The sequence below is a fragment of the Solanum pennellii genome, chromosome 9, assembly GCF_001406875.1.
Source record: "Solanum pennellii chromosome 9, SPENNV200".
NCBI classification, from domain to species: Eukaryota; Viridiplantae; Streptophyta; class Magnoliopsida; order Solanales; family Solanaceae; genus Solanum; species Solanum pennellii.
The window spans coordinates 1,921,809-1,932,296 of record NC_028645.1 but is presented as its reverse complement, the minus strand read 5'-3'; the positions used below and the strand labels follow the sequence as shown (position 1 = coordinate 1,932,296).

Below are 10,488 nucleotides of genomic sequence, written 5' to 3'. Positions count from 1 at the left end.
GTGGGGGGTCAGTTACCCATTTGAAGGAATTTCTTGATTTAGAAGAATTGGGTGAAGAGAATGAAGTTCAGTTTATTTTGTCATAGTTAAATGGCTTATTGTTAGCTTAGTTTCAGTGTTTTTGTGAGGTGTGAATTTGTGTATTTTTTTTCCAGAACTAAAAAAATTAATTTTTAAATTTGTTTTGATGTCTGGACTTGTAAATTCTTTGTCATAATTAGTTGAAATACTAGGATTTTGAGTACACATTGGGAGAAATTTCGTGATTTAGTAGAATTGATGGAGAGATAAAAGATTAGGAATGAAGATATTCGGGACAAGGTCGGAATGACTTTCGTGTTCGACGAAGGAGTGAGAGTGAGATGATTCGGGGATGTAAGGAGGAGATGCGCAAATTTCCCAGTGAGGAGGTTTGAGAGGTTATTGACTATGGCGGGTTTAATGAGAGGTAGGGGTAGGGCGAAAAATACCGGAGAGAGGTGATTAGACATGACATCATGCATCTTTAGTTTATCGAAGACATGTCCTTAGATAGTAGTAAATGAAAGGTCGCGTATTAAGATAGAAGGTTAGTAGTTAGTAGAGTATTGTCTTACTTCCTTGAGCAATAGGCTCGGTGTTAATTTGGTGCGCATTATCTGCTCATACAGTAGTAGTAGCATTATTCTCGTTGTTTCTTGTCCTGCGATTGTTGTGATTATCTGTTGTCTCACGTGCTTTGAGTTATCACGTTTTTTGGCTATAGTTATTGTTCCTTGTCTTATGAATGCTATGTAATGTTTTCCCTATTATTTGCTATGTCCTCTTTACTTCTTTATTTTTCTTTTTTCGAAATGCTTACTTGATCTGACGGTCGTTCGGGAACAACCTCTCTACCTCGTGGAGGTAGCGGTAAGGTATGTGTACACACACTAAGTATGTTGTTGTTGGGTGAAGAGAATGGAGTTCAGTTTCAGTCTTTACTTGATGTCTGAATTTGTATATCGTTTGCCATAGTTAAAGGTCTGATTTTTAGCTCAGAGTCAATCTTTTCTTGATGTTGGGGTTTTTATATGTACTTTATTATAGTTAAAGGTATGATTTTAGTGCTGTTCCAAACCTTTTGATGTCTGAATTTGTATATATTTTACCATGACTAGTTGAATTTCAGGGATTTTTGAGTATCCGTTGGAAAAAATAATCTTGATTCAGTAGAACTGGTGAAGAAAATGGAATGTACTTTGGAGGAACATATAACCACTCTTTCTTTTACTGGTGATGAATCTACGATGGAGATGGGTTCCGGGAATTACGGGTATTTCTCATTTTTTTTGTTTTCTTTCTAATCCTAGTTTAGTTTCATGATTTTTGTTAATCGGTTTTCCTTTTTTCTTCTTTAGGTGCTCGCATTATAGAAGGAGATGCAAAATTAGAGCACCTTGTTGTGATGAGATATTTGATTGCAGACATTGCCATAATGACTCAAAGGTAGAAAATTTTTTCATATTCAGCTAAAAAATTTTGTTTTCCTTTTTATGTGAGAATTAATCTTAGTTTTTCATTTCTTGATCAGAATTCTTTAGATGTTGATCCACTCGAACGACACGATATTCCTCGTCATGATATTAAAAGGGTTGGTTTTCAATGTTTTCCCTCTTCTGTTGTATAAAGATTCTATAGTTGTGCGTATGTTGTTCGGATTCTTCAAAATATCACCCGTGTGTGTGTTGGATCCTCCTAAAGCTATCTCGAGCAACACATCTTAAAATAGGTAATCCTCTAGATAAGGGAAGAAGAACACAAAGGGCAGGTGATTTAGGCTTTATGTTATGTGTAACTCTCAATGAAGCTATTCTAGTTTGATTGTGTGAATAGGTAGAACATTTTGCTACTGGGAGATATGTTTAGCCACAGGAGTTTTGTCATCCTCGTAGGAAAATATAGAGAACGTCAAGTGCTTTTTATGATTGATTTTGTTATATATGATACTACACTGAGATGAGCTTAAACTGTTAGACATGGTGAATGAAGAATCATATAGTCGATCCGAGCTTGCTTGAGACATATTTGATTTATATAATGTGTGAGTGGTCATGGCGTAATCGTAGTAACAAGAATTTGGTTAAGGGTGTCCAAGATTTGATATGTATGTATAAAATTTAACTTTTGACCTATATACATAATACAATTTTTTGTATACACAATACAATATTCCGACAAAGGGTGTCGGTCTATATAGCTCCACATTTGTATTTGATTAAGATTCTTGTTCATACCTTTTGATGTTGATTGATTCGAGTATGCTTTCTCTATATGTTTTTCAGGTCATTTGCTCATTGTGTAATACTGAACAGGATGTGAGTTCCCTCAATTGTTAACCGCTCGATTCAAGTTTTTATAAATGTCTTTGAGTTGATATTAAATTTGCTTGGTCCTTGATTGTGCTTTAGGTTCAACAAAAATGCATCCAGTGCGGGGTTTGCATGGGGAAGTACTTTTGCTCAAAATGCAACTTCTTCGATGATGATGTAAAATTCTTCAAATATTTCGTCTACGATGCTGTTTGCTTGATATTTATACTATGCTTTAACAAGATGATTGCTATTTTTAGGTCTCGAAGAATCAATACCACTGTGATAAATGTGGAATCTGCAGGTTAACATCTTTCTCATACTGTACATCATTATCGGTTCGTTACTGCATTTTCCTAATTACACCATATTTGTGTAAACACAAAGTCAACAACATCTGAAACATAGGCTTATCTGTAGTCACAAAATGGGCTGAAGGCAGCCTTTCTTAAGAAGGCGCTTCGTTTTAAGTGCACGCTAAATGATGTCCCATTAGCGAGTTTCATATGTAATTAGGATTACTTGTGGTTGATTGTAGATTGTAGGGATTAGAAATGATACAGTCTAGTTTAGTATTCTTGTGTCTCTTTACTTTCTATATCTGCATTACAGCCATAAAAAGACATAAGCTATGTTGCTCGGACTCTTCAAAAATGTTGTAGCACCCGTGTCAACAACAACATACCTAGTGTAATCCCACAAGTGGGGTCTAGAGAGGCTGTCTACGATTAGACACTCGGCTCAAGGAAAGCAAAAACACAACACTTATGGAAACATAGCCCGTGACAAAAACATGATAGTAATAAAACCGAGGGATAAGAGACAACAAATAGTAATAGAAAACTAAGAATGAGAAAGATGGAAATAATAAAAATAACGAAAATATACTACCATTTCAGTTAAACTTACATCAGTTGCATCATCTGCACATGCCATTGTATATTTTTGGTGCGGTAACGTTGTGTCTAATATATTATTCATCATTTTCGGTTCAAAAATATTTGAAAAACAGAACGGGTGGCGAGGAGAATTTCTTTCACTGTGACACATGTGGTGAGTGTGATGCTCAACCTTGACTTAGAACTTACTTCAGCAATAAAAGCTCTTAACAACAATGTTGCTCGGACTCTCTATAATTGTTGTGGTGCGTGTCGGATCCTCCAAGAGCAGTGCAATCTTAAACTTATGGGTTATCCGACATCAGTGCAGCGACATTTTGGAGAGTTCGAGCATCTCAACTTATTAGGTTGTCTTCAGTTATTTAGTGTTATGGAACATCCTTCCTTTTGCAGGATGCTGCTATACAAATTCAATGAAGGAATCACATAAATGTATAGAAAGAGCGATGCACCACAATTGCCCTGTTTGCTTTGAGGTAAGGGCAGAATTCCGATGACAACCCTGAAACGGACATAGGGTACCGTAAGGGGTTTATGTCAAAAAATTACACTATATTTTTCCGAATGAGATATAGTGTATATTTTTTAACGTATCAAAATTATTTTTTTATGTATATATATGATTAGATTTTGAACCCCCTTAGTAAAATTCCTAACTCTGCCTCATAATTCTTTCAACTTCATGCAGTATATTTTTGATACAACAAAAAACATCATCGTCTTGCCTTGCGGTCACACAATGCATCTGGAATGTGTCATGCAGATGGAACAACATTTCCAGTACGTACATAACGTGTTATTACTTTCTATGAACACCCTTCCCCGTTTGGTCTATGTTGCTCGGAGTCTTAAAAAACATGGCTAGTTGTTTGTCGGATCCTCCAAAAGCTATGCATTTTTGGATGATCCGAGCAACATAGACTTTGGTTGCATTGTGCTCGGTTCCAATAATTTGTGCATGCAGGTATTCTTGTCCTGTTTGCTCAAGATCATACTGTGACATGTCTCGAGTCTGGGAGCAACTGGACCAGGAGGTACACACTATATACTCCCTGCATTTCAATTTGTTTGTCTCTAATTTCCTAGACACGGAGCTCACGAAAATAAAGAAGGCATTTGGATCTTCTGATCTTAAGCTAAAGATACGTAGAATGTACCAAAATGACCTTTAATGTTTTAAACGTGTCGTGTGGAAAGTTAGAACTAAAGAGTTGTATTCTTTCTTAAACGGACTAAAAAGGAAAGTAGGACAAACAAATTGAAACTGAGGGAGTAGTTACTAAGCTGATTGACACTTTTTTTCCCGACTCTTATCTTCAAACTGACAAGCTTCGTCTATTTTCTAATTCTAGGTTGCATCAACAGATATGCCTGAAATGTATCAGGACAAGAAGGTAAGAAACACGTTTATCGATCCATTTGAAATTTCGTACATGAATTTGATCGCCTTTTACCTTACATTTGAATTTCGTTGAGTTTTAGGTTTGGATTCTTTGCAACGACTGTGCAGAAACATCTGAGGTTAACTTTCATATAGTAGCACATAAATGTCCAAGTTGCAAATCCTATAATACAAGGCAGACAAGAGGAGGGTCCAGTTCATGCTCTAATATTACCGAAATGGTTAGATGAGGTTCTTCATCGCGACATTGACAAGCTTTTCAACGATGAAATCAATGCCCACGAGTCACGATTGCAACAATTGGTATGATTTATAACTTCATTATTTTTCACGAGTTTACCAGGGTAAGCATCAAGGAGGAATTTTACATGTCGTTACTTGCAACAAGGGGAGTTGTCGAACATTCTTCACTTATTCTTGTTCTGAACTCATTGTCCTTTTTACTTTTCTAGATTCGAGATAGATTAGTTATATGTATTGAGTGGATTCTCCTCAATACAAATATTAGTTCGAGAGAAAAACTACTGAATTCTGTTGAACTCGTATAGAATACAAGAAGATATGGCAAAATGAACTTTGATTAGCAGTATTTGTGTAAAACTTCATCAAACTTGACAAAGAGTGTAGATTTTGTTGCTATGTTTTGTTCCTTGATTTACCTAGTATTCGAAATTTACTAGTCTGACTAATCTGGATTGACGTTATGTAACGTCCCACTTAAGGGAATGCTCTCTCTACTAGGAGTTTTTCCATTTTCGAGGCTTAATGAGAGACACTCATACACTCTTCTTGATTAACAAATTGAAAGTGTGATTTCTCTTTATCGAGAGGTCTTGGTTTCGATCCCTCTAAATAGAAAAATCTTTAATAAGAAAGCTCTATGCAACATGAAACTGACTTAGTCTTAATTTGTTTCTTCCTGTCTTCCATCAATATTCAGATAAAAATTTAATACAAATATAGAATACAATTTTTTTTTCTTTTTTCTTTTTTTTTTCTACTACATTTTTTCTAAAATTTCTATAAAAGAAAAATGTAGCCCCGGAGACGATTTTGATAGAAAATATTTTACTTCCAAATGAGACTTTTCAATGCGAATTTGAATTAGTCGAATCTCAAAAGCAGGTATTGTGAATATTGACATGCTCCTAGTGCTTGGAGAATAAAAGTTGAATTTCTCTGTTGTTATTTGGTTGCAATGGCCTTGCATTTCTTTCAGCATGCTGAAATAATAATAATAAATATTGTTACATAATATATATATATATATATATATATAATACCAAATCAAACTTAGAAAAAAAAAACAATACAAAACATTATTTTTCAATACAAAACATTCAAACAAAACTACTTTTAAAATGTTCTTTCCGTTATTTCATTTTATATCTCGTAATTTGACCTGACACCGAATTTTTAAAGTAAAAACAAAAAACTTTGACGGTTTTGTTTCATATTAAATATATGCATAATCTATCGAAATATATGATTTTAAACATGTATTAGAATTAACATATATATAAAAGATTATTTTTTTAAAAAAAATTAGACGGATAAATTAAAACAACCGAAATAATAAAAAGTAGAGGGGAACTTACATCATGTACAGCTTCTCTAAGCAACTTCACTTGAAATCTTGAAACAGTTTCTACCTAAAATAAAATAAATAATGTTTAATTAATTATATAGTTCTAATAATCTCATATAAATTTTATAATATTTAAAAATTGTATTTTTTTTAAAAAAAATAATTTTTTTTTACCTTCTTGTTGACTATCCAAGTAACACCTTCTGTGCAAGGAGGAATAGTGAGTGAACCCTTGTATTCATAATAACTTTCTTTATGAATATTATTAGTAATATACTTTGGATTAATTATGCCCAAACTCCTCTCTTCACCTTCTTGATCTATCATAGATAATATATGTGCCCTCAACTATAATATAAAAAAAAAACATCAAAAATAATATAAATATATCGAAAGGGAATGTTGGAGCAACGATAAATACGAATAAAAAATTACTGAAAAATGTTCAGAGGTTATTTCCACGGATATTTGATTGAAACAGTAAAAGAAAAAAAAACAAGAGGATTTTTTTTTCCACAATGAATTTTCCTACTAGTAATAAAAAATTATGACTTTTTATATTTTTTTTAAGGTTCGGCTAAATTAAATTTGCGTCGATAAATTTAATTATTATTGACAATAAATAGATTTAGGGAAAAAAAATAAAAATACTTACTATAAAAATAAATGGATCTGGTTTGCCAAATTTGTAAAGGACAGCATTTACAACTGTTTTTTTATTCACCTGCTCCTGGTGAACCATATGCAATTCCAATGCATACCTATCAATTCAAAATTCAAATCAGAATTTTTTTTTTAATTAAAGTAGATAAAAAAAGTCATAAAATGGTATTTTTATATTTAAAAATAATTTATCTTTATTATTAATGAATAATTTATAAGACATAAATATTTATAATTTATTTTACAGCGCAAGTATTAAAAAGTTTTCTCATAAAGAAAAACTGCTCCAACATAAAAAGTAATATTAAATTTAAAATATTTTTTCTTAAACATTTTGCGATTTTGAAAAAATATCATATATCAAGTCAGATACAAAGATAGCAAATAAATAAAGAGAAGGATTCAGTGAAATATTTTTGGAAATTCATATTTATTAGGTTATTGATTAACATTTATTTCAATATTTATATGTAATTACCTTGTAATTTATGTGAAAATATTTTTACATTATTAGTTAGTAAATAAAAAATAAATTTTTGATATGCGTTTAATTAATTATTTTTAGCGATAAAATAATTTATTAAGAAAAAAATAATAGCTTAATTGATTGACTAGCTGATCTAATCTTGTAATCCCTTTTCCCCACCTTATTTGTTTAAAAAAATAATTTTATTTTGAACTATTAAATAATAAATAATTTGAGATAATTATTTTTAAAAATAATAATAAATAATTTAAAACGGAGGGAGTAAAATATTATTGGTACCTTCTACCATTAATAGTATGTTCAGATGGTGAATGCCAATGAATTTGTATAAGAGGGTAGTCTGTGTCATTCATCAAAATTGATCCAGCATCCCCATGCCAATGCAACTGCATATATATATATAAATAAGTAAATTATAATATAAACAGATCATAGACGGATTCAGAATTTTAATTATATTATTTTAAATTTGAGATTTCATCGCAATTAATTTGATTTGTTATTAATTATTCGTAGTTATCTAATGAATCCATGGACCTATAACTTGTTGTGACAAAAAGATGAAAATGAAAATCTAAAAATATATCAAAAAACACAAAAAATTAATATTTTTCGATCGATAAATAATAAAGTAAAAATTCACAAATAGGTCATGTTTCACCCATATGATTGATTTTTCACAAATAGGTCAATAAGCGCTAGTTCCGCTTAATAAGTACTCACCAACTTTTTTACATAAAGTTTAGATTTTATTCATTGACAGGATATATAAACAATAACGTATAGCCGAATTTAATTACCCCTTCCTTAAAGAGATAAAAAAATTGTTTTCAAAAGACTCGAGTCAAGCGTAACAACTCAAAATACTTTTTTTTTTTAAAAAAAAAGGTAATATAACAATTGAAAAACATATCAATAAATAGTAACAACAACGAAATAGTAGAACTAACTAATTTGCTAATAATATTGAATCTTTTCATAATACCACTTGTAATTTTTTGTAAAAGAAGAAAGAATAAAAAAATCAATTAGAATATTCTAAAAATGGTGAATATCTTTAATAAAAAAAAATAAATTAAATACTTACTGAAATATCATGTCCTCTATTTCTTATAGTAGAATTAGTAGGCTTGTAGTGTTTTATGTGACCCATTTTTCTCATATTTTTGACTCTACAACTTGAAATATCAATTGGAGATTGCATTTTCCCATTCTTGCAAGTTTCCCATTCTTTATTTAAATCTCCCCATTTACTTGGTCCTTTTTCACTCTTTTCATTATAATCAAACTTCACCTCATCCTCAGTTTCTACACATAAAAAAAAATCAAAATTAGTATCAACATACATCAAATAATAGAAATTAGAAAAAAAAATAACAAACATTTGAATATCGAAACGCGAATCAGAACCTAGAGTCAGTGAGGTTAATAAAAGAAAATTTACATTATTGGCCACTTTCTTGAATGTTTTAGAAAAATTGAAATAGCTTTAGGGTTTTGAAATTTCACACTCGTTAAGACTGATACTCCGTGAATAATACATGGGGTTGAAAAGTGACTATTTTTGGATTCGACCCCCATAATTTGAAACAAAAATAATAGATTCGATTGAATATACATGCACAAAGTCTTTTTTAGGATCGACTCTGGAAGTAGGAAGAGGAGGATAAAACGTATATGATGAGTTCATATGAACTCAATAGCTTTGATTTTGATTCTGTATATTGCATTTGAGAAATCGACTAAACATGTATATATTAAAAGAAGCTTATAAGAATGATATTACTTACCACCACCTTCATTTTTTTGATGACCAATGAATGTTGCATTCGAAAATATAGATAAATAGAGGAATGATCCAAAAATAATTAAAATTAAATTGGAGCTTTGTTTCTTCATTTTTTGTATGATGATTAGAAAATTTGTTTGAAGTGATAAGTGAAAAAAAACAACACATATTTAAAGGAATATTATATTTGTAACTACTTCACTCATAATAGGAAAAATATATATAGATATTGACTTCATCCATTATTATTAACAAATATTCCAAAAGAAGAAGAAGAGAAAATCTTTTATAAATGTTTTACTAAATTAAGAAAATCACAATCTTAATAAACATTTTCTTAATATGTTTTGAATTTATTATTTTACCTTTGATGTAAAATTAAATGTATACAATATTATTTAGGGACAATTTTTGAACAATTCTCAGTTTCAAAGTTAGTTATGAGAAATAATAAATGAGGATCTAAAATTTTAGTAAGTTACTGAATTATTAAATAATCATATAATTTTTTTTCTATAGTTGAAAAATACACATTGCCTCTATATGCAGCTTTTGAGCAATCAAAAAAATATTGTTAGTAAATTTATAATTATATTCCCCCTAAGACAATAGTGACTTTTTTTAAATATATATATACATATATTATTTAAAAAATGTAAGATTATCTACTTGTTAATACTAGCAATATTTTGAATTATCAACTCTTCATATTACTAAATAATTTTTCTACACAAAGATTAAAGGTAATAATAGTAAATAAATGACTAACATTACATCAACTTGAATTAAATCTTCCAATATAAATAATAATACTATCATATTAAATACTTTATGTCTTACAAAGAAAATGACTATTTTTAAATTTGACCAATAGTTTGGACTGAAAATAATAAAATTGATCAAATCCAATTAAAATTTATCTTTAAATCTGTCTCAAAATTAGAAAAAAACTAATATAAAACATATGATATGAGTTCATCTGAACTTTAATTTTAATTTTATATATGAAATCATGAATCGAGAAATCTATTAAATATGTATATATCTATGAGTTCAACTACAAATAAAATTATCCAAACTAATTGGAATTTTTGAGTATACAAATAACATAACTTACCACTTTCATTATGATGGACCAATGTTGCATTAATGAATAATGGCAAATATATGAGTGATACAAAAATAATCAAAATTGAGTAGTAGTTTCTTTGCTCCATTTTGAGATAGATGGTGATTAATTAGAAGATTTACTTAAGTGATTATTGAAAAAAAAAACCACATATTTAAAAGAATTTGAGTAACTACTTTCATAACAATAGGAAAAATATAA

At 29.9% G+C, this 10,488-nt stretch overlaps 2 protein-coding genes across 4 annotated transcripts in view; one reads left to right on the top strand and one right to left on the bottom strand.

Annotated features, from left to right (window-relative positions):
• Positions 1-5,270, top strand: part of LOC107029351 (E3 ubiquitin-protein ligase RZFP34) — a 6,393-nt gene extending 1,123 nt beyond the window's left edge. Inside the window, exons 1-13 of one of the 3 annotated variants that reach the window (XM_015230747.2) lie at positions 17-896; positions 1,151-1,294; positions 1,380-1,467; positions 1,553-1,612; positions 2,304-2,336; positions 2,430-2,507; positions 2,591-2,634; positions 3,343-3,383; positions 3,623-3,705; positions 3,918-4,009; positions 4,194-4,263; positions 4,582-4,623; positions 4,712-4,891. In XM_015230747.2, coding sequence (XP_015086233.1) covers positions 1,209-1,294; positions 1,380-1,467; positions 1,553-1,612; positions 2,304-2,336; positions 2,430-2,507; positions 2,591-2,634; positions 3,343-3,383; positions 3,623-3,705; positions 3,918-4,009; positions 4,194-4,263; positions 4,582-4,623; positions 4,712-4,861 — 867 coding nt within the window. In that variant the 5' untranslated portion in view covers positions 17-896; positions 1,151-1,208 and the 3' untranslated portion in view covers positions 4,862-4,891. Of the gene's footprint in view, positions 1-16; positions 897-1,139; positions 1,295-1,379; positions 1,468-1,552; positions 1,613-2,303; positions 2,337-2,429; positions 2,508-2,590; positions 2,635-3,342; positions 3,384-3,622; positions 3,706-3,917; positions 4,010-4,193; positions 4,264-4,581; positions 4,624-4,711 lie in introns of those variants that run through there. The other 2 variants (XM_015230745.2, XM_015230746.2) reach the window with 2 other exon arrangements.
• Positions 5,271-5,728: 458 nt separating this feature from the next.
• On the bottom strand, positions 5,729-9,268 carry LOC107029905 (alpha carbonic anhydrase 7-like). The gene is made up of 7 exons (XM_027919506.1): positions 9,160-9,268; positions 8,457-8,677; positions 7,649-7,755; positions 6,875-6,980; positions 6,394-6,567; positions 6,230-6,283; positions 5,729-5,854 (listed from the first exon to the last, which is right to left on the bottom strand). The coding sequence occupies exons 1-7, from the start codon at positions 9,266-9,268 to the stop codon at positions 5,780-5,782; spliced, it is 846 nt and encodes a 281-aa protein (XP_027775307.1). The 3' UTR covers positions 5,729-5,779.
• Between the last annotated feature and the right edge of the window lie 1,220 nt (positions 9,269-10,488).